Source organism: Oncorhynchus gorbuscha, linkage group LG09 (assembly GCF_021184085.1).
Source record: "Oncorhynchus gorbuscha isolate QuinsamMale2020 ecotype Even-year linkage group LG09, OgorEven_v1.0, whole genome shotgun sequence".
In the NCBI taxonomy this organism is placed as follows: domain Eukaryota; kingdom Metazoa; phylum Chordata; class Actinopteri; order Salmoniformes; family Salmonidae; genus Oncorhynchus; species Oncorhynchus gorbuscha.
This window is the reverse complement of record NC_060181.1, coordinates 21,926,964-21,951,573: the sequence shown is the minus strand read 5'-3', so window position 1 is coordinate 21,951,573 and position 24,610 is coordinate 21,926,964. Positions and strand designations below refer to the sequence as shown.

Below are 24,610 nucleotides of genomic sequence, written 5' to 3'. Positions count from 1 at the left end.
ACCAGGATGCTCTCAACGGTGCATCTGTAGAAGTTTGTGAGTGTCTTAGGGGCCAAGCCGAATTTCTTCAGTCTCCTGAGGTTGAATAGGTGCTGTTGCACCTTCTTCACCGCACTGTCTGTGTGGACGTATCATTTCAGGTTATCAGTGATATGCACACTGAGGAACTTAATGCTTTTCACGCTCTCCACTGCAGCCCAGTGGATGTCATTTTATTGACATTGATAAAGCAAATCTGAAGAAAACTCTACCAAAGTTTTATCAACACATCACCATGCACCCTTGTGGGGCCCCCATGTTGAAGAGCAGTTTTTGCCTACCCTCATCATCTGGGGACAGCCTGTCAGGAAGTCCAGGACCCAGTTGCACAATGCGGGGTTCAGACCCAGGGCCCCGAGCTTAATGATGAGCTTGGAGGGCACTATGGTATTGAAGGCTGAGCTGTAGTCGATGATCAGCACTCCTACATAGGTATTCCTCTTGTCCAGATGGGTATTAAAGTCCTGAGCTACAATAAACGTGATCTCAGCATATGCGGTTTCCAGTTTGCACAAAGTCCAGAGCAGTCGCAGTGTTGGCTTGAGGGGGACTATACACGGCCGTGACAATGTCCAAAGAGAATTCTCTCGGGAGGTAATGAGGTCGGCATTTGATAGTGAGATATTCCAAATTGGGAGAACAAAAGGACTTGAGTTCTTGTACATTACCACAATCATACCATGAGTAGTTTTTAAAAATTTTGTTTTACCTTTATTTAACTAGGCAAGTCAGTTAAGAACAAATTATTATTTTCAATGACGGCCTAGGAACAGTGGGTTAACTGCCTTGTTCAGGGGCAGAACGACAGATTTTTACCTTGTCAGTTTGGGATTTGATCTTGCAGCGGTTTTCGGTTAATAGTCCAACGCTCTAACCACTAGGCTACCTGCCGCCCCCAGTTCATGGTGAAGCATACACCTCTGCCTTTCTTTTTCCCAGAGATTTATTTCTTCCTGTCTGTGCGATGTAAGGAGAACCCCGCTGGTTGTATGGACAGGGACAGTATATCCGGAGAGAGCCATGATTCTGTGAAACAGAGTATGTTACAGTCCCTGATGTCTCTCTGGAAAGAAATCCTCACCCTGAGCTCGTATACTTTATTGTCCAGGGATACTCGGAAGCGGTGGATGCTACAAGTCCACTCAATAATCCTCTTCTCCGTTGGCTGCGTCTTGGAGCAGCCCTTGGGATGAGTGGAAATGCCTTGGGGATAAGAACAAAGGAACCAATTCAGGAAAGTATTATTTTTTTGAAATTCTGGTGAGTGACTGCTGATCTAATATCCTAAATGTATTTCTGGACTAGCTAATATTGCAAGAAATGTTCTGAGCAAGAAATGTTCTGAGCAAATAATGTAAGAAATAACACAAAAAAAAAAATATGGCAAAGTTTGTTAGGCGCTAGGAACAGGGCGACCATGTCTGTCGGCACCATCTTGTTCCATCTTGCTCCGTCTCCATCTCTCTCTCTCTCTCTCTTGCTCCTTCTCTCACAAGGTGCTCCGCTCAAGCCTTAAAAAGATAAAGAAATAAACAAGACCGGAATGTTGACAAAGAGCCTCTGACACTCACACAAAAAATTACTGGGCAGGAGCAGTCTGAGAGCTGCAGTAGTACAGTTACTGCAGGGCTCTTCTCAATCTCAAATATCCACGAGAGGCTGAAAAAAAACGCTACACACAGGAAGCATTTAGCTGGAGAAACCAAACAAGCTGCAGGGGTCTGGACCAGGCAGGGGGCTGTGGAGTGAAGCCTTTTTCTCTGGGTTGTTTTGGCCATCCAGAGAAGACAGATAGGCGGCGTCTCAAATGGCATTATATTCCCTTTATAGTGTATTACTTCTGACCAGAGCCCCGTAAGGTCCTGGTCAAAAATAGTGCACTTCATAGGGAATAGGGTGCCATTTGGGATGTAACCATAGATCAGTGGTGTCCTATCAAGGCCGGTGTTACTGGGGCTGCGTCTCTCTCCCCCGATGGATGCTCTTTTGTGGAGGGCTAACCTTTAATTGGCTAGTGAAGTGGTGAGGCGAATAGGAGGGTCTGTCTGTCTGTCGATCTGTCTGAAGCTAATGACTCTTTGGTCTCAGCCACACATTCCCTTTGAATAGGGAGTGGAGCCCCACTCCCCTGAGAACACGGCGATCTGTTTCTTCATTTAACGCTTCATTTGTGATTGCTGTCACAGTAATGGTGTGCGTGTGTGTGTGTGTGTGTGTGTGTGTGTGTGTGTGTGTGTGTGTGTGTGTGTGTGTGTGTGTGTGTGTGTGTGTGTGTGTGTGTGTGTGTGTGTGTGTGTGTGTGTGTGTGTGTGTGTGGCACATGACAGCATATGTGCTTGTTTGTCAGTAAATTGGTAAGAAAGAATGAAAAAGGAGTGAAACTGAGACACTGAAGTATTTGTGTGTGTGTGTGTGTGTGTGTGTGTGTGTGTGTGTGTGTGTGTGTGTGTGTGTGTGTGTGTGTGTGGCACATGACAGCATATGTGCTTGTTTGTCAGTAAATTGGTAAGAAAGAATGAAAAAGGAGTGAAACTGAGACACTGAAGTATTTGTGTGTGTGTGTGTGTGTGTGTGTGTGTGTGTGTGTGTGTGTGTGTGTGTGTGTGTGTGTGTGTGTGTGTGTGTGTGTGTGTGTGTGTGTGTGTGTGTATTGGGGAGGGTGTTAGGCAGAGGATGGTGTTAACATCCTCAGTGTGTGTCGTCTATCCAGACACAAAGGGTGTCCCCATGTGGGAGCAGCAGGAGCAGCCCTCCCCAGCCCTCCTCAACCCACTATAGGGTCCCACAGGGCACCTAATGGGAATATCATTAACCACACAGACAGCTAGAGCTGAATGGGAATGAGGGGAGAACAGGCCATGGATTAGATTAGAAAGCCATTTATGTCACTCTCCTACTTCAACAGTGAATGACACTAGTGTTCCATGTCAACACATGTCAAACACATGAAATGTTACAATTTTATGATGATTACAAAATGATAGGGATCTTGCAAAGGCAATCTCCATGTAACTCACCAAGGTACAGTGCAAATGAAAAGTATAAAAAATCAAACTGTTTTCGAGCAACAGAATGTAGAGCAACATCAATTAGCTCTTTACCTGTTGACATCAAAACATTACAACATCCAAGACCTTAAGTTCTGCTAAAAGTATGAATAACAAAACATTTGCATAATGTATAAATAGATTCTTCACATGATAGTTCAGCTTCTTTATGTTTGTATCTGAGGACTCTCCTGGCATGTCACACCTTTTGTCCGATGCCTACCATATTCCTCCGTATCCGGCACCTAAACCAAAGTTATTGGATCTTTTCCGCTTTTCCTACAACAAACAATGACACGATGCATTCTATCCTGCAGAGCTAAGCATGCCTCTGTGTCTATGAATAAATTAATCCATGCTTTCTAAAGAAGACTGGCAGGCTTAGCACAATGGTTCTTAACATAGCTAAGATTACGCTGCCATCCTATTGGCTCACACAGAAGCTTCACCCCCGCAGGAGGACGATAAGTAACGAATCAGATTCCTGATAGGCTCCATGGGTGTGTCTCAAATGGCACCCTATTATAGTATATAGTGCACTATTTTTTGAGCAGAGCCCTACGGGCCATTTGGGACGCAAGCTCTGTGTTTACAATCTAGCTCGGGGCTTCTGTGATTCTGAAGGTTCTCCATGCAGTTTAGCACCACAATAGCAGGGATTATAAGGTATCTCCAGTTTGATTCTGAATGGGTACATTGTCTATTTCTAGCTATTTGTAGTTGTAAAGATGACAATTGTATCAACCTTGTTTTCTACAGAATTGTCATATTATGATACTGCTTTCATAAGGTTGGACATGGAGAATATTTGACACGGAGGAGTTTATGAATAGCCTGACAGTTTGAAATGCTCTGCAGTATTTCTTTGCCTATGTCATGAGCAGTTGCAAAACAGGCAAATTATAGGTGGTAAATCATAACTATTCTAACAACCTGTTCAATTAATGTTACTGTTAAGCTGTGACTGTAGTGAACTGACAAGGAAGGCGTAAATATTTTCTGTCAAAAAATAACTTCACTGAAAAAAACCTTCACTCATCTTAGAAAATATGAAGGACCTCATTATATACAAGACTGTATTCTGAGAATCATGGTTGACATTTGTGAACGCTTTTAATTATTAAGGTTCTATCTGCATTTTGTCAAAATGTAGTAATCGTCGTAGCCCTGCTCTGTAAAATGTTCTCTACCAATATACTACTTTACATACACCAATTCATGTCAAGTTAAAAATAATAAAATCTATTTTTTAATTGCCCACACCATTCAAGCCAATGGGGGGGTTTGGTACTTTAAAGCCAATTATCTTAGAGTCATCTTTTTGCAGATAGAACCTTATCATTTGAAGGTAATGTGACTTATCTATCATTGCTGTGGAAAGACATCCTATGGTGACATACAGTATCTCTCTTCTAATGTGGCCATGTGTCTGGGATGAATTTCAAGGCAACAGAAAATACATAATATTATGAGTCTCAGAGCTCCCTCCAGTGGTCCATTTGAACACATACACCACCTATAAGCTACTTCATAATTTTTCCTCAATCAAGTCTTTAAAGAAAAGCCTCAATTGACTATAAACTTAACATTGAAATCTTATCTTCAACTCACCATAACCCTGTCACATTCTCACATTCATACACACTGTGTACACCTGCATCATCTTCACACTTCAGAAGATCCCAAATTCAAACAGCATCTACCTACAGTGCACACTGCCACGTACAGTAGCATCAGAAAGCATTCATACCTTTTGACTTATTCTGCGTGTTGTTGTGTTACAGCCTGAATTAAAGGATTTTAAAGGATTTTACATGTATTTCTTTTTCTCACCACATCTACACAAAATACCTCATAATGACAAAGTGGAAGCATGTTTTTTAGAAATGTTTGTACATTTATTAAAAACGAAATACAGAAATATCTCATGTACAGTACACAAGTATTCACACCCCTGAGTCAATACATGTTAGAATCCCCTTTGGCAGCAACTACAGGTGTGAGTCTTTCTGGGTAAGTCTAAGAGTTTTGCACACCTGGATTCTAAAATATTTGTATTATTATTATTATTTTAAATTCTTCCAGCTCTGTCAAGTTGGTTGTTGATCATTGCTACACAACCATTTTTAAGTCTTGCTATAGATGTCTGAAAGGCTGGTCATGGCTCACATCAACACCATCATGTCAGAAACCCTAGACCCACTCCAATTCGTATACCGCCCCAACAGATCCACAGATAACGCAATCTCAATCGCACTCCACACTGCACTTTCCCACCTGGACAAAAGGATCACCTATGTGAGAATGTTGTTCATTGACTACAGTTCAGCATTCAACACCATAGTACCCACAAAGATCCTCACTAAGCTAAGGACCCTGGGACTAAACACCTCCCTCTGCAACTGGATCCTGGACTTCCTGACGGGCCACCCCCAGGTGGTAAGGGTAGGTAAAAACACATCTGCCGCACTGATCCCCAACACTGGGGCCCCTCAGGGGTGAGTGCTCAGTCCCCTCCTGTACTCCCTGTTCACCCACGACTGCGTGGCCAAGCACGACTACAACACCATCATTACGTTTGCTGACGACACAACAGCCTGATCACCGACAACGATGAGACAGCCTATAGAAAGGAGGTCAGAGACATGGCAGTGTGGTGCCAGGACAACAACCTCTCCCTCAATGTGAGCAAGACAAAGGAGCTGATCGTGGACCATAGGAAAAGAAGGTCCGAACAGGCCCCCTGTGGAACGAGTCAAGAGTTTCAAGTTCCTTGGTGTCCACCAACGAACTATCATGGTCCAAACACACCAAGACAGTTGTGAAGAGGGCACGACAACACCTTTTCCCCCTCAGGAGACTGAAAAGATTTAGCATGGATCCCCAGAACCTCAAAAGGTTCTACAGCTGCACCATCGAGAACATCCTGACCAGTTGCATCACCGCCTGGTATGGCAACTGCTCGGCATCTGACCGCAAGACGCTACAGAGGGTAGTGCGTACGGCTCAGTACATCACTGGGGCCAAGCTTCCTACTATCCCGGACCATCCAAGACCTATATCCAGGACCCCTCTCTTCTTACACTGCTGCTACTCGCTGTTTATTATCTATGCATAGTCACTATACAAAATACCTCGACTAACCTGTACCGCCACATATTGACTCGGTATCGGTATCCCCTGTATATAGCCTCGTTATTGTTATGTTATTTTCTTGTGTTACTTAATTTTTTTACCTTAGTTTATTTAGTAAATATTATCTTAACTCTCTTGAACTGCATTGTTGGTTAAGGGCTTGTAAGTAAGCATTTCACGGTAAAGTCTACACCTGTTGTATTCAGCATTTCACAGTAATATTTGATTTGATGTTCAAGCTGATTTAAGTCTAAACTGTAACTAGGCCACTCAGGAACTTTCAATGTCATCTTGGTAAGCACATCCAGTGTAGATTTGGCCTTGTGTTTAAGGTTATTGTCCTGCTGAAAGGTGACTTTGTCAGACTGAACCTGGTTTTCTTCTAGGATTTTGCCTGTGCTTAGCTCCATTCTGTTTCTTTTTTTTATCATAAAACACTCCCTAGTCCTCTACCGATGACAAGCATACCTATAACATAATGCAGCTACCACCATGCTTCAAAATATGAAGTGTTACTCCGTGATTTGTTTTGTTGGATTTTCCCCAAACATAACACTTTGTCTTCAGGACATAAAGTTCCTCACTTTGCCACATTATTTGCAGTTTTACTTTAGTGCCTTGTTGCAAACAGGATGCATGTTTTAGAATATTTGTATTCTGTACAGGCTTCCTTATTTTAACTCTGTCAATTAGGTTACTATTGTGGAGTAACTACAATGTTGTTGATCCATCAGTTTTCTCCTGTCACAGCCATTGTAACTGTTTTAAAGTTACCATTGGCATCACGGTGAAATCCCTGAGCGGTGTCCTTCCTCTCCGGCAACTAGGAAGGACGCCTTTATCTTTGTAGTGACTGGGTGTATTGATACAACATCCAAAGTGTAATTAATAACTTCACCGTGCTCAAAAAAATATTCAATGTCTGCTTTTTTCATTTTTACCCATCTATCAATAGGTGCCCTTCTTTGCGAGGCACTGGAAAACATCCCTGTTCTTTGTGGTTGAAATTCATTGCTCTACTGAGGGACCTTACAGATAATTCATTGTATGTGTGGGGTACAGAGATGAGGTAGTCATTCAAAAAATGATGTTAAACACTATTATTGCACACAGAGTGAGTCCATGCAACTTATTATGTGACTTGTTAAGCACAGTTTTACTCCTGAACTTATTTAGGTTTGACAAAACAAAGGGGTGGAATACTTATTGACTCAGGAAATTTCAGCTTTGAATTTTTAATTAATTTGTAAACATTTCTAAAAACACAATTCCCCTTTGACACGATGGGGTATTTATTTTATAAGCCAGTGACACAAGATCTCATTTGAATCCATTTTCAATTCAGGCGTTAACTCAAAAAAAAAACGTGGAAAAAGTCAAGGGGTGTGAATACTTTCTGAAGACACTGTACATGAGGTTAATACAAAAGGTGTGACAATTAGAGAGGAAGTAGCCTGAGGACCTGTGAGTCCCATTATAAATATAGGTTGTATAATTTACAGTTTGAACTAATCACATTCAGATGATATCCCTTCAAATAGTAACATTAGCACCTACGGCAGGATGTGTCCACACAGAAGACCAACAGATTATACGTATATGTGTTAGATGCATAAGATACACCAGAACTAGCCTGTATGCTCATACTGTGTATAACATCGAGAAAATTAATGTCAGGAAACGTTGTATCATATAGAAATACCAAGCGTGTTACAGATACAGTAAAACAGATGAAATACAGCATAGCCTACATAGTGTCATTTGTAATTGTATTGTACTGTACAGTGTTAGGAATGGGAGGCTCTAGAAGCCAATTGTATCCTCATATAGAGAGAGGAGGAGCAGGATGCCCCAGCCAGACAGCAGTCCTACGTTCTGCAGCAGGAACATGAGCCAGGGCCTACGGTTGTCCACATGGACCATGGTGGGGAGCTGGGGGATGAGGATTAAGACAATCAAATGCATTTAACTCATTGTTCAAAATATATAATATTTATAGAGGAAATTAGGCATTTCTGAAAGGAATAGGAGCAACTGTGTCATAACTCGGGGTCAGAGTTCTTCCTGGTCAGGTCACATGGCCAGGAGATGCTAAAGGCCCATGTCAAAGCAATTGAACTATTCATGCGACAGATTCTCATTTGAAAAGAACCACCAAGAAGCTATTCCTCCTATCCTGTTTGAGAATGTGGTAAAACTAGCATACTAACCATATCAGCCAGACCCACGTAAAGGAAGAGACCAGAGGTGATGGCAGCGATCCACTGCTTGGTGGCCAGGTCAGTAGAGATGGTGAGGGCGATGTAGAGACCGATGAAGGATGTGAGGGCACTGGCCACGTTCAGCATCAAGGCCTTCTTCACTGACACCCCGCTGTGCAGCAGGATAGCGAAGTCACCTGGGTGATGTAGAGAAAGGAGAGGTATAAAGGGATGACACTGGTGATCAAATGTCAGTCTTAGCTTGATGTCATTGGAAAGATTGTGTGAATTAGAAACAGAGCCAAATGGCTAAACTGTGCATCTGCTAATCATCTACCTTTCATCTATTGCTGTTAATCTATTCTAATCATTTATTGTTTGAAATGAAAGATAATCTTCTGAAATCAAACAAATCTAACTAAATATATATATCGAGTTCGATTTGTTTGATTTCAGAAGATTATCGTTTATTTCAAACAATAAAGTATTACAATAGATTATATATACTGTATATATATATATGGCTGGACCTTATTCTCAAGAGCCTTTTTCAACATGGCCAACTAGAGGAATCAGTCGGTGCTCCACTCACCCAGTTCGTGAGGCAGCTCATGACAGAACACAGCCAGAGACGTGGCAAGACCTGACTTCCAGGAAACAGAAAAGGCTGCTCCGATAGCCAGGCCATCGGCAAAGTTATGTATCCCGTCCCCTATGGTAACCATGTAGGGTAGTAGACGCTGTTCTAGTGGATGGGAGAGACAGAAGGGAAACTCAGAGAAAGGCTCAGTTGTCTAAATAAGTACATTCAAAATGCAGCTATTATTAATAATTGTATATATATATATTTGTAAATACAGAATATACTGTATGACTACATGACCAAAAGTACTGTATGTGGATACCTGCTCGTCGAATATCTAATTTCAAAATCATGGGCATTAATATAGAGTTGGTCCCCCCTTTGCTGCCATAACAGCCTCCACTCTTCTGGGAAGGATTTCCACTAGATATTAGAACATAGCTGTGGGGACTTGCTTCCATTCAGCAACAAGAGCATTAGTGAAGACGAGCACTGATGTTGGGCGATTAAGCCTGGCTCACAGACAGCGTTCAAGTTCATCCCAAATGTGTTCAATGGGGTTGAGGTCAGGGCTCTGCGCAGTCAAGTTCTTCCACACAGATTTCCCTTCATTGGAACTAAGGGGCCTAGTCCGAACCATGAAAAACAGTCCCAGGCCATTATTCCTCCTCCACCAAACATTACAGTTGGCATATTGCATTGGGGAAGGTAGCGTTCTCCTGGCATCCACCAAACCCTGATTCATCCATCGGACTACCAGATATTGAAGCATGATTCATCACTCCAGAGAATGCGTTTCCACTGCTCCAGCCGACACTTGGCATGATGATCTTAGGCTTGTATTGGGCTGCTCGGCCATGGAAACCCATTTCATGAAGCTCCCGACGTACAGTTCTTGTGCTGATGTTGCTTCCAAAGGCTGTTTGGAACTCGGTAGTGAGTGTTGGAACCAAGGACAGACGATATTTACGTGCTACACGCTTCAGCACACGGCGGGCCGTTCTGTGAGCTTGTGTGGCCTACCACTTTGTGGCTGAGCCATTGTTGCTCCTAGATGTTTTCACTTCACAATAACAGCACTTACAGTTGACAGTAGCAGCTCTAGCAGGGCAGAAATCTGACAAACTGACTTGTTGGAAAGGTGGCATCCTTCGGCGGGGCCAAGTTGCAAGTCGCTGAGCTCTTCAGTAAGGCCATTCTACCGCCAATGTTTGTCTATGGAGATTGCATGTCTGTGTGCTCAATTTTATACGCCTGTCAACAACTGGTGTGGCTGAAAAAGACGAATCCACTAATTTGAAGGGGTGTCCACATACTTTGGGGAGGCTTGCAAGCCGAAGAACACCGTGAAGCACGGGGGTGGGAGCATCATGCTGTGGGGGTGCTTTGCTGCAGGAGGGACTGGTGCACTTCACAAAATAGATGTCATCATGAGGTAGGAAAATATGTGGATACCTCAAGACATCAGTCGGGAAGTTAAAGCTTGGTCGCAAATGGGTCTTCCAAATGGACAATGACCCCAAGCATACTTCCAAAGTTGTGGAAAAATGGCTTAAGGACAACAAAGTCAAGGTATTGGAGTGGCCATCACAAAGCCCTGACCTCAGTCCTATTGAAAGTTTGTGGGCAGAACTGAAAAAGCATGTGTAAGCAAGGAGGCCTACAAACCTGACTCAGTTACACCAGCTCTGTCAGGAGGAATGGGCCAAAATTCACCCAACTTATTGTGGGAAGTTTGCAGAAGGCATCAAGAAACATTTGACCAAAGTTAACAATTTAAAGGCAATGCTACCAAATACTAATTGAGTGTATGTAAACTTCTGACCCACTGGGAATGTGATGAAAGAAATAAAAGCTGAAATAAATTATTCTCTCTACTATTATTCTGACATTATTCACACATTCTTAAATGAAGTGGTGATGCTAACTGACCTAAGACAGGGTATTTTTACTAGGATTAAATGTCAGCAATTGTGAAAAACTGAGTTGAAATGTATTTGGCTAAGGTGTATGTAAAGTTCCAACTTCAACTGTATATATATTTATATATACATAAATAATGGTGTGAATAGACAGTATGGACAGTATATGAACAGAAGATATGTGTACAGCAGTACCGTAATTGCTGGACTATTAAGCGCACCTGAATATAAACCGCTCCCACTGAATTATTAAAAAATATGTATTTTGTACATAAATAAGCCGCACATGTCTATAAACCGCAGGTGCCCTACCAAATGAACTTTACATTGAAACAAATGAACTTTACACAGCCTTTAAAACAATAAAACATGGCTTGTAACAAAAATAAATAGGCTTTAACGAAACACGGCTTGTAACAAAAATAAATAGGCTTTAACGAAACACGGCTTGTAACAAAAATTAAACAGTAGCCTACCAATAAAGTCATTGGTCACTATCTTCCTCCTCCTGTGCACTGAAACCACTGAAGTCATCTCCTTCGGTGTCGGAGTTGAATAGCCTCAGAATTGCTTCATCCGATGTTGGATCGTTTTCATTGTCGCTCTCGTCACTTTCATCCGGAGGCAAATACCCCGCTGAGCTCATGCTGTCCTCTTCAACACGCAGCAGTCCAGCCTTTCGAACCCCGTTGATGATAGTGGATTTTTTGACAATGCTCCACGCTGTCAGGACCCACTGACAAACTTGACCATAAGTCGCTCTTCGCATGCGGCCCGTTTTAGTGAAGGATTTCTCCCCACTTGTCATCCAAGCCTCCCACTGAACAAGGAGCGCCACCTTAAATGCACGATTTACACTGATGTCGAGTGGCTGCAAATACTTTGGGCCATCTGCTTTTCTTCCCTCTGAAAGGTTTGTTGTCTTTTTGCACTGAGTCAGTTACTCACGCTGCTGTTTACAAAGTCTTATAATCAACTCATTAAGGCCAAGCTCCCATGCAGCAGCTCTATATCCTTTTCCAACAGCCAGATCGATCGCCTTCAACTTGAAAGCTGCATCATATGCATTTCTCCGTGTCTTTGCCATGATGAGGGTGACAAAATCACTACCGTAATCAGAATGATGAGAAGTTTGAGCGCGTTCGATTTACGTCACATTATGTGACGGTGCTCAGTTTTTTGGCAGCAAGAATCTTGTGAAAGCGGGAAAAATCCATAAATTAGCCGTGTCATTGTATAAACCGCGAGGTTCAAAGTGTGGGAATAAAGTAGCGGTTTATAGTCCAGAAATTACGGTAGTTATATAGGATGAGTTTTGACTAGAATACAGTATATACATATGGAGTGGCTAAAACAGTACAGTGGTAAACATGATTCAAGTGACCAGTGTTCAATTACTATGTACTGTAGGGCAGCAGTCTCTAAGGTATCATTGTAAATGATATTATAATTTACAACGATGATGGGGACATTTGGGTTGTACCTGCAGCTAAAATGTTTTATCCCTTTAGCAAATATCCCTTTTTAACTGTTAATTAGAAAAGAACACAGCTCTCTTGTGCACCTTACTCTTCCTCACACTGAATGTGTGTAAACATTGACTCGACCTGAGACTTGACTCGCTCAGTAAGTTTACAGTTTGACAGCTTGCCATTGTAGTTACTTCCTGAATGTCAAACCTTGACCTATTTTTGTATTATTATTTTTATCTTTGCTACTCAGTCATGTCACGACTTACTTCAACACATTTCTTAGTCTATATTGTATATTCTTATTGCGTATATATTTCCAAACATTAATATAAAAAGAAAAAGGCTTTCCTGTGCAAGTGACCAATAAACTTTGATTAGATGTAATGTCTTATGAAAAGGTTGTAAGTAGACCCAGAAGACTTTCTTACCTCCTGAGTGTTGGTTTTGTTCTGGAAAGGCTTTTTCTGTGTCATTGCTATCAACCTAGCAGGATCAGAATATTACAGAATAATAACACCTGAATTAAAGCAGTGAAAGGGTTAGTGAGGGACAAGGTGTTCAGAAACACGGATAGTAGAGACGTAAGTCTACATGTTGTGCCAGGTAAAATATAGGCTTACTATGAAACTGGCTTTTCAGTCATGGATCTATATCTGACTCAGTTCTCCAAGAGAGAGGTTAGAGGGTTTACAACCTACCAAGTCTGCCTGTGAATAACTGTCACACAACCTACCAGGTCTCTGTGAATAACTGGTACAGAACCTACCAGGTGTGTCTGTGAATAACTGGTACAGAACCTACCAGGTGTGTCTGTGAATAACTGGTACAGAACCTACCAGGTCTGTCTGTGAATAACTGGTACAGAACCTACCAGGTCTGTCTGTGAATAACTGGTACAGAACCTACCAGGTGTGTCTATGAATAACTGGTACAGAACCTACCAGGTGTGTCTGTGAATAACTGGTACAGAACCTACCAGGTCTGTCTGTGAATAACTGGTACAGAACCTACCAGGTGTGTATGTGAATAACTGGTACAGAACCTACCAGGTGTGTCTGTGAATAACTGGTACAGAACCTACCAGGTCTGTCTGTGAATAACTGGTACAGAACCTACCAGGTCTGTCTGCGATACAGACTGCTTGTTCTTTTTGTCCTGCAGGTACATCTCCACGACTTTACCATGGTCACAGTGATGGGGCTCAGACTCCACCTGGAAACACAATGAGACAATGTGCTCATAATATCATATATTTTGATTGCAGACAGCATAGAACATGTATCTACTGTTATTACCTAACAATTATCACATTTTGGAACCAGTAAGACCTGACTAACTTCTGTGACCGAAGCATTGCACTTTATTAAATGTTTATTGCAAATATACGTGTGGGTGTTTTTTTCACCATGGATCCACTGAACCAGTAAGCAGACAGAACAGTGGGTTCAGTAAGAAGATAACATTTCGAAACAGAGTGAAATTGGGAGTTACTACCTGAAATTGTCCAATAACGTCACAGATTTTTGTTTCTTGATGCAAAACATTTTGCTACATTGGGCCCTACTAAACACAGCCCAGGGGATAGACACTACTTACCCCATGGTGATGTGGAGCATGGTGCGTGGTGATGATGGAGAAAATAGTCTCCATGAGATAGAAGCAATAGATTCCAGCCATCAGCACCAGTATCTTATAGATGTAGTCTGGAACCTCCTCTGAGTGGCTGTGGTCTGTTCCTTCACTGTGAACATGGAGGCCTAGGAACTGAATCAAAAGAGGAAACACGGTCACAACACGGTCAGACACAGGCAGCCCAATGTCATTATAATGACAGTGTTATGACAGTGTTATGTAACCTTTATGACGGCAATACACAGGGAAGGATAAAACCAAATACTGGTGATGCAATCAACCTGTGGGTCCATTACTCTGAAATGGCCTCCTTCACATGCCACTGTTCTGACAGATGAATGTTTAGAGTGGAGACTGGTACCTATCCACCATATTGCTTTCACCAATCATGTCCTCTCAATAGGTAGTTGTTAAGGAGAGAAGAGGGGGATAAGAAACAATTTCGGCACCAAAGGGACACAGTGTTATTTTACTCTCATCATTGGCTTTGTAATGACCGAAGATTCCCCGAAGCAACATCGGCCCATTTCTCTGTTTGTCCAATGAGAGGGTGTCGTTTCAGTTCCTTAATCACATTATTTTACACTGTAGCTGAGGATAGGGTGTGACAGCCTGCTAATACGTCGTCCTGTGATGTTGGCATGGATCTAAAAGGCTTGAGCTACAGGAACAGGAAGTTCTGGATCTCCTTTAGAAGAGTCTGTCTGCCCTGGGGGAAATTAGCCAACTAAACTCAACTCCACGATTTACGATGCAGTTGAGTGGCAACAATGTCATGTGTAAATTCAAGCTATTCTTTGGGTGCTGAAATCAGTATTTCCTGATAAAAAATAAAAACAATTATGTGACGTCGTAGCTCCAGTCCGCCCACACTAGTTGCAGTACAACTCCATCGTAAATTGTGGAGTTAAGTTTAATCAAAGGCCCTCAGACATCTAGATGATCATTGGGTTGCACAGACATTAAAGGCCCAGTGCAGTCAAAACTGGATTTCCTGTGTTTTATATTTATTTCCAACAATATGTGGTTGGAATAATACTGTGAAATTGTGAAAATTATGACAATGGCCATTTGGTGTAAGAGCTGTTTGAAAATACCCCCTGAAATTTCAGCCTGTTTTGGTGGGATGGAGTTTTGGTCTTCCATGGTGACATCACCATGCAGTAAATTAGTTAACAGAGTTTCAAACCTCTGGCAATAACGGCTAGTTTTCACCTTTAGAATCTATTTCTTTATATTTTTTGTGCCATTTTAATTTAAAACAATCACAGTAAGGTACTAAATTGTTACCTAGAAATGATTTGATGTTGAGATAAAAACAGCTGCATTGGACCTTTAATCATAACACTTCAAGGAAGTGTTGAGGAGAAAGAGGCCTAGCTGGCTAGATTGTGATGTTACTGTGTGATGCGCTGCTGGTACAATCTAAAAGGTAATGCTGCTGAACAATAACCAGATGATACCTGATGATATACCTGTTATGCTATAAAGTGAGTATAAAGTCTAAATCAGTGTTTTTTCCCACATTGTCCATTCCAGGCACAGTTCCAGCAACTATGATGGGTGTGTTACCAGGCCAGCACAGTACAGCTCAGCTTGAATCAGCTGGGCTCGGTAATGTGAATATGGTACTGTGGTGCTCACCATAGGCAGGAGGTGCAACAGGGCGTCCCCAGTGAGGGAGCCCACGGCCAGACTGACACAGAACTGGATGATGAGCTGGAAGACACTACTACAGGAAGTACACAGCAGCACCACAACGCCAACCACAGCGGCCAGACAGATCAGAAGATTGGCGATGGTGGCATACACATACTCTGTGGAGAGAGAGAATTAACATTACTGGGCTCAACGTATACAGTAATAACAGGACTTAAGCAAATCAGTCAGTCAAGCCATGAAAGGTCTGTTAGATGATAATATATTCCACATACTGTGGATGTTACCTAATGATAACATCCATCTATACTGAACAAAAATATGCAACATGCCACAATTTCAAGTTAAAGTTCATATAAGGAAATCAGTCCATTTAAATCAATTCATTAGGCACTCATCTATGGATGTCACATGACTGGGCAGAGGCACAGCCATGGGTGGGTCTGGGAAGGTATAGGCCCACCCACTAACCCAATGGGGAACCAGGCCCAGCCAATCAGAATGAGTTTTTCCCCACAAAAGGGAGACAAAAAAAACCCAGACAAAAATACTCCTCAGTTTCATCAGCTGTCTGGGTGGCTCAGATGAACCCACAGGTGAAGAACACAGATGTGGAGGTCCTGGGCTTGGCGTTACACATGGTCTGCGGTTGTGAGGCCGGTTGGACATACTGCCAAATTCTCTAAAACAACGTTGGAGGCGGCTTAAGGTAGAGAAATTAAAATTAAATGATCTGGTAACAGCTCAGGTGGACATTCCTGCAGTCATGCTGTTTAATCAGCTTCTTGATACTTCTTGACCTGTCAGGTGGATGGATTATCTTGGCATAGGATAAATGCTCACTAACAGGGATGTAAACAAGCATGTGCACAAAATTGGAGAAATAAGCTTTTTGTGTATATGGAACATTTCTGGGATCTTTTATTTCAGCTCATGGAACATGGGACCAACACTTTACATGTTGATTTTATATTTCTGTTCAGTATAGTTTACATTTTGGAGCGTTTATAAATATGAACATAGTAAATGTATCGGTGCAGAGTCTCACTATCATTCCCTTTTCATTAAAAAGTTAATAGTAACGAATGGGCTTTTCTGTATCAAAAGGAGAGGAGTGAGTGTTGAATAGAGTGTGTATTGTAGTAGTCAATCAATCACATATATTTTATAAATCCCTTTTAACATCAGAAGTTTACATATATCCATCCTAAACTCCCAAAGAGCAAGCAATGCAGAGGCAGAAGCATTGGAGCTAGGACTGTAGCAGTCCACTCACTCTCTATGGTGCTGAGCTGGTCTGATGGTCCAGTGGGGGGAGAGGTGCTGTTGCAGGCCCCACTGAGGATCTGCTGGACCAGGGCTGGGCTAAGCCGGGCCACATCATACCTGGACAGGCTAGATCCATTCAGCCCATGGATTTTTACCAGTTCCTCTGGGCTGAAACATGTCTATATGGAGAAAACAGGGCCGAAACACATCTACATAAGCAGGAAATGCCAACAACGAACAGTCTAACTCATATTTATGCATTAAAGACAAATAATAAAAGAAAAGCATTGTAAGTTTTAGTTTTGTAAAGTTGGCGCGGGAGAGGTGGATTTCTTTTTGTTATCGATCAATAATGACAAACCTTCTGGCATTGACAACTTAGATGGAAAGCTACTGAGGAGGGTAGCTGACTATAGCCACTCCTATATGTCATATCTTTAATCTAAGCATACAGGAATGTGTGTGCTCTCAGGCCTGGAGAGAAGCCAAAGTCATTCTGCTACCCAATCAGAACTATCAGCTTGCTGCCAGCTCTTAGCAAACTGTTGCAAACAAATGCAATACTATTTCTCTGTAAATAAATGTTCTCTGTAAATAAATTGATGTTCAGCATTGACATAAATGACTGATGATTGGTTGAAATAAATTGATAATAAGAAGATTGTGGGAGCTGTACTGTTCGATTTCAGTGCAGCCTTTGATATTATTGCCAATAACCTGTTGTTGAGAAAACGTATGTTTTATGGCTTTTCAACCTCTGCCATATCGTGGATTCAGAGCTTTTCTTCTAATAGAACTCAAGAGTTTGTTTTTATAGAAGCCTCTCTCTAATGTAAAACATGTATGGTATGGTATACAGCAGGCAGGTCTCTAGGCCTGCTATTCTTTTCCATTTGACCAATGACCTGCCACTGGCATTATATGACCTGCCACTGGCATTATTATTCAGAACAAAGTCAAGAAAGCGTACAGTATTATATAGAGACATAATTGCATGGAACTCCGTTCCATCTCTTTGCTCAAGTGATCAGCAAACCTGGTTTTAAAAAACAGATAAAACAACACTTCACGGCACAACGCCTCTCCCCTATTTGACCTAGATATTTTATGTGCATGTATTGATATGTAGGCTATCTCTGCCGTTAAAAAAGTATGTAGTTCTGTCCTTGAGCTGTTCTAGTCTATTATTGTTCTGTATTATGTCATGTTTCATGTTTTGTGTGGACCCCAGGAAGAGTAGCTGCTGCTTTCACAACAGCTAATGGAGATCCTAATAAAATACCAAATACATGGAGGAAACAGCGCTGAAACATGTCTACATTGAGGAAACAGCACTTAAACATGTCTATGTGGAGGAAACAAAGATGAAACAAGTATACATGGAGGAAACAAAGATGAAACAAGTATACAGGGAGGAAACAAAGATGAAACAAGTATACAGGGAGGAAACAAAGATGAAACAAGATGAAACAAGTATACAGGGAGGAAACAAAGATGAAACAAGTATACAGGGAGGAAACAAAGATGAAACAAGTATACACGGAGGAAACAAAGATGAAACAAGTATACAGGGAGGAAACAAAGATGAAACAAGTATACAGGGAGGAAACAAAGATGAAACAAGTATACAGGGAGGAAACAAAGATGAAACAAGTATACAGGGATGAAACAAAGATGAAACAAGTATACAGGGAGGAAACAAAGATGAAACAAGTATACAGGGAGGAAACAAAGATGAAACAAGTATACAGGGAGGAAACAAAGATGAAACAAGTATACATGGAGGAAACAAAGATGAAACAAGTATACAGGGAGGAAACAAAGATGAAACAAGTATACAGGGAGGAAACAAAGATGAAACAAGTTTACGATGGAGGAAACAAAGATGAAACAAGTATACATGGAGGAAACAAAGATGAAACAAGTATACATGGAGGAAACAAAGATGAAACAAGTATACAAGGAGGAAACAAAGATGAAACAAGTATACATGGAGGAAACAAAGATGAAACAAGTATACATGGAGGAAACAAAGATGAAACAAGTATACAAGGAGGAAACAAAGATGAAACAAGTATACATTGAGGAAACAAAGATGAAACAAGTATACATGGAGGAAACAAAGATGAAACAAGTATACAAGGAGGAAACAAAGATGAAACAAGTATACATGGAGGAAACAAAGATGAAACAAGTATACATGGAGGAAACAAAGATGAAACAAGTATACATGGAGGAAACAAAGATGAAACAAGTATACATGGAGGAAACAAAGATGAAACAAGTATACAGGGAGGAAACAAAGATGAAACAAGTATACATGGAGGAAACAGGGGTGAAACAAGTATACAGGGAGGAAACAAAGATGAAACAAGTATACAGGGAGGAAACAAAGATGAAACAAGTATACAGGGAGGAAACAAAGATGAAACAAGTATACATGGAGGAAACAAAGATGAAACAAGTATACAGGGAGGAAACAAAGATGAAACAAGTATACATGGAGGAAACAAAGATGAAACAAGTATACATGGAGGAAACAAGATGAAATGAAACAAGTATACATGGAGGAAACAGGGGTGAAACAAGTATACAGGGAGGAAACAAAGATGAAACAAGTATACAGGGAGGAAACAAAGATGAAACAAGTATACATGGAGGAAACAAAGATGAAACAAGTATACATGGAGGAAACAAAGATGAAACAAGTATACATGGAGGAAACAAAGATGAAACAAGTATACAAGGAGGAAACAAAGATGAAACAAGTATACATGGATGAAACAGGGATGAAACACATGTACAGTGGCTTGTGAAAGTATTCACCCCCCTTGGCATTTTTCCTATTTTGCTGCCTTACAACTTGGAATTAAAATAGATTTTTGGGGGGGTTATATCATTTGATTTACACAACACTTTGAAGATGCTAAATATGTTTTATTGTGAAACAAACAAGAAATAAGACAAAAAACAGAAAACTTGAGAGTGCAAAACTATTCCCCCTCCCAAAGTCAATACTTTGTAGATCCACCTTTTGCAGTAATTACAGTTGCAAGTCTCTTGGGGTATGTCGCTATAAGCTTGGCACATCTAGCCACTGGGATTTTTGCCCATTCTTCAAGGAAAAACTGCTCCAGCTCCTTCAAGTTGGATGGGTTCCTCTGGTGTACAGCAATTTTAAGTCATACCACAGATTTTCAATTGGATTGAGGTATGGGCTTTGACTAGGCCATTCCAAGACATTTAAATGTTTCCCCTTAAACCACTCAAGTGTTGCTTTATCACTATGCTTAGGGTCATTGTCCTGCTGGAAGGTGAACCTCCATCCCAACCTCAAATCTCTGGAAGACTGAAACAGGTCTCCCTCAAGAATTTCCCTGTATTTCTGACCATTCCTTCAATTCTGACTAGTTTCCCAGTCCCTGCCGATTAAAAACATTCCCACAGCATGATGCTGCTGCCACCATGCTTCACTGTGAGGATGGTGTTCTCGGGGTGATGAGAGGTGTTGGGTTTGCGCCAGACATAGCGCATTCCTTGACAGCCAAAAAGCAACATTTTTGTCTCATCTGACCAGAGTAACTTCTTCCATATGTTTGGGGAGTCTCCCACATTCCTTTTGGCGAACACCAAATGTGTATGCTTATTTTCTTCTTTAAGTAATTGCTTTTTTCTGGCCACTCTTCCGTAAAGCCCAGCTCTGTGGAGTGTACGGCTTAAAGTGGTCCTATGGACAGATACTCCAATCTCCGCTGCGGAGCATTGCAGCTCCTTCAGGGTTATCTTTGGTCTCTTTGTTGCCTCTCTGATTAATGCCCTCCTTGCCTGGTCTGTGAGTTTAGGTGGGCGGCCCTCTATTGGCAGGTTTGTTGTGGTGCCATATTCTTTCAATTTTTTAATAATGGATTTAATGGTGCTCCATGGGATGTTCAAAGTTTCAGATATTTTTTTATAACCCAACCCTGCTCTGTACTTCTCCACAACTTTGTCCCTGACCTGAGCTGCTTGGTTTTCATGGTTCCCCTTGCTTAGTGGTGCTGTAGACTCTGGGGCCTTTCAGAACAGCTGTATATATACTGAGATCATGTGACACTAAGATTTCACAAAAGTGGACTTTATTTAACTAATTATGTGACTTCTGAAGGTAATTGGTTGCACCAGGTCTTATTTAGGGGCTTCATAGCAAAGGGGGTGAATACATATACACACACCACTTTTCTATTGTTTTTCATCTTTTAAACAAGTGATTTTTTTCATTTCACTTTGTGTATGTCCATTACCTGAAATCCAAATAAAAATACATTTTAATTACAGGTTGTAATGCAACAGAATAGGAAATGTATCAAGGGGAATGAATACTTTTGCAAGGCACTGTATATGGAGGAAACAGGGCTGTAACACCCTATAGTGCACTGTTTTGGGCACTATGAAGGGAATAGTGTGCCATTTGGGACACAGTCAGATACAGTATTTGGATGAGTAGACAAGTATATTAATTGAATAATTAATTTTGCATTTCCATTTTACATTGATGCACTGCACAGCACAGCATGCTCAGCTATTCTTTCAGCTATTCAGCTATTTCATCTTTATTTAACCAGGTAGGCTAGTTGAGAACAAGTTCTCATTTACAACTGCGACCTGGCCAAGATAAAGTCAAGCAGTGCGACAGAAACAACAACACAGAGTTACACATAAACAAACGTACGGTTAATAACACAATATAAAAATCTATGTACAGTGTGTGCAAATGTAGAAGAGTAGGAAGGTAGGTAATAAATGGGCAACAGAGGTGAAATAACACTGGAGTGGTAGATGTGCAAGTAGTGATACTGGGGTGCAAAAGAGCAAGAGGGTAAGTAATAATATGGGGATGAGATAGTTGGGTGGGCTATTTACAGATTCACTGTACCTGTACAGCTGATGCTTAAAGTTAGGGAGGGAGATATAAGACCCCAGCAATTCGTTCTAGTCAATGCCTTAAATGAACACTCCTTAATGACTAAAGGAAAGAGGTCATTGGGCATTCATTCATCTCTTGTGGAAAGACTATGGAAACATAAATGGTTCATCTGACCAAATTACACAAGATTTTAGTTCTGGGTTTAGTTTGAGATTAGGCATTTATAAAGTGGGGACCACTTTTACAAGTGACATGTCATTATGCCTCAGCTGTGCTCCATTTCATTCAGATTTCTCCAATAGAGATGTTACCATGGAGGGAATCCTATAGCTCCCAATAGCTCAGGCAATCTAAAGCACATCTAATGTTCATTACAACACACAGGAGGAGCAGCAGACACCAGGGGTTTAGCAGTTTGATAATGAATCTGAGTGAAGGAGTGTGTGTGTGTGTGTGTGTGTGTGTGTGTGTGTGTGTGTGTGTGTGTGTGTGTGTGTGTGTGTGTGTGTGTGTGTGTGTGTGTGTGTGTGTGTGTGTGTGTGTGTGTGTGTTGTGCCTTTAAGCCCCTGAAGAGAGAGTGAAGCTAAGGCCTTGAACTAATAACCCAACAATTACCACCAAGCACTGAGGTGGTTCAGTATAATAATTACCCACCAAGCACTGAGGTGGTTCAGTATAATAATAACCCACCAAGCACTGAGGTGGTTCAGTATAATAATAACCCACCAAGCACTGAGGTGGTTCAGTATAATAATTACCCACCAAGCACTGAGGTGGTTCAGTATAATAATTACCCACCAAGCACTGAGGTGGTTCAGTATAATAATTACCCACCAAGCACTGAGGTGGTTCAGTATAATAATAACCCACCAAGCACTGAGGTGGTTCAGTATAATAATGACCCACCAAGCACTGAGGTGGTTCAGTATAATAATTACCCACCAAGCACTGAGGTGGTTCAGTATAATAATTACCCACCAAGCACTGAGGTGGTTCAGTATAATAATTACCCACCAAGCACTGAGGTGGTTCAGTATAATAATTACCCACCAAGCACTGAGGTGGTTCAGTATAATAATTACCCACCAAGCACTGAGGTGGTTCAGTATAATAATTACCCACCAAGCACTGAGGTGGTTCAGTATAATAATAACCCACCAAGCACTGAGGTGGTTCAGTATAATAATTACCCACCAAGCACTGAGGTGGTTCAGTATAATAATAACCCACCAAGCACTGAGGTGGTTCAGTATAATAATTACCCACCAAGCACTGAGGTGGTTCAGTATAATAATTACCCACCAAGCACTGAGGTGGTTCAGTATAATAATTACCCACCAAGCACTGAGGTGGTTCAGTATAATAATTACCCACCAAGCACTGAGGTGGTTCAGTATAATAATTACCCACCAAGCACTGAGGTGGTTCAGTATAATAATTACCCACCATGCACTGAGGTGGTTCAGTATAATAATTACCCACCAAGCACTGAGGTGGTTCAGTATAATAATTACCCACCATGCACTGAGGTGGTTCAGTATAATAATTACCCACCAAGCACTGAGGTGGTTCAGTATAATAATTACCCACCATGCACTGAGGTGGTTCAGTATAATAATTACCCACCAAGCACTGAGGTGGTTCAGTATAATAATTACCCACCAAGCACTGAGGTGGTTCAGTATAATAATTACCCACCAAGCACTGAGGTGGTTCAGTATAATAATTACCCACCAAGCACTGAGGTGGTTCAGTATAATAATTACCCACCAAGCACTGAGGTGGTTCAGTATAATAATTACCCACCAAGCACTGAGGTGGTTCAGTATAATAATTACCCACCAAGCACTGAGGTGGTTCAGTATAATAATTACCCACCAAGCACTGAGGTGGTTCAGTATAATAATTACCCACCAAGCACTGAGGTGGTTCAGTATAATAATTACCCACCAAGCACTGAGGTGGTTCAGTATAATAATTACCCACCAAGCACTGAGGTGGTTCAGTATAATAATTACCCACCAAGCACTGAGGTGGTTCAGTATAATAATGACCCACCAAGCACTGAGGTGGTTCAGTATAATAATTACCCACCAAGCACTGAGGTGGTTCAGTATAATAATTACCCACCAAGCACTGAGGTGGTTCAGTATAATAATGACCCACCAAGCACTGAGGTGGTTCAGTATAATAATGACCCACCAAGCACTGAGGTGGTTCAGTATAATAATAACCCACCAAGCACTGAGGTGGTTCAGTATAATAATTACCCACCAAGCACTGAGGTGGTTCAGTATAATAATTACCCACCAAGCACTGAGGTGGTTCAGTATAATAATTACCCACCAAGCACTGAGGTGGTTCAGTATAATAATTACCCACCAAGCACTGAGGTGGTTCAGTATAATAATGACCCACCAAGCACTGAGGTGGTTCAGTGTAATAATGACCCACCAAGCACTGAGGTGGTTCAGTATAATAATGACCCACCAAGCACTGAGGTGGTTCAGTATAATAATGACCCACCAAGCACTGAGGTGGTTCAGTATAATAATGACCCACCAAGCACTGAGGTGGTTCAGTATAATAATTACCCACCAAGCACTGAGGTGGTTCAGTATAATAATGACCCACCAAGCACTGAGTTGGTTCAGTGTAATAATGACCCACCAAGCACTGAGGTGGTTCAGTATAATAATGACCCACCAAGCACTGAGGTGGTTCAGTATAATAATGACCCACCAAGCA

The 24,610-nt window shown here is 41.5% G+C and overlaps 1 protein-coding gene across 8 annotated transcripts in view; it reads right to left on the bottom strand.

Moving 5' to 3' along the window:
- Positions 1–7,440: 7,440 nt before the first annotated feature.
- Positions 7,441–24,610, bottom strand: part of slc39a4 (solute carrier family 39 member 4) — a 29,450-nt gene continuing 12,280 nt past the window's right edge. For 7 of the 8 annotated variants that reach the window (XM_046361690.1, XM_046361691.1, XM_046361692.1 and 4 more), the window contains 8 exons: positions 16,967–17,138; positions 15,676–15,848; positions 13,996–14,163; positions 13,516–13,611; positions 12,828–12,882; positions 9,015–9,167; positions 8,432–8,619; positions 7,441–8,153 (listed from right to left, as the gene is read on the bottom strand). In XM_046361690.1, coding sequence (XP_046217646.1) covers positions 8,025–8,153; positions 8,432–8,619; positions 9,015–9,167; positions 12,828–12,882; positions 13,516–13,611; positions 13,996–14,163; positions 15,676–15,848; positions 16,967–17,138 — 1,134 coding nt within the window. In that variant the 3' untranslated portion in view covers positions 7,441–8,024. Of the gene's footprint in view, positions 8,154–8,431; positions 8,620–9,014; positions 9,168–11,403; positions 11,452–12,827; positions 12,883–13,515; positions 13,612–13,995; positions 14,164–15,675; positions 15,849–16,966; positions 17,139–24,610 lie in introns of those variants that run through there. The other variant, XM_046361695.1, reaches the window with a different exon arrangement.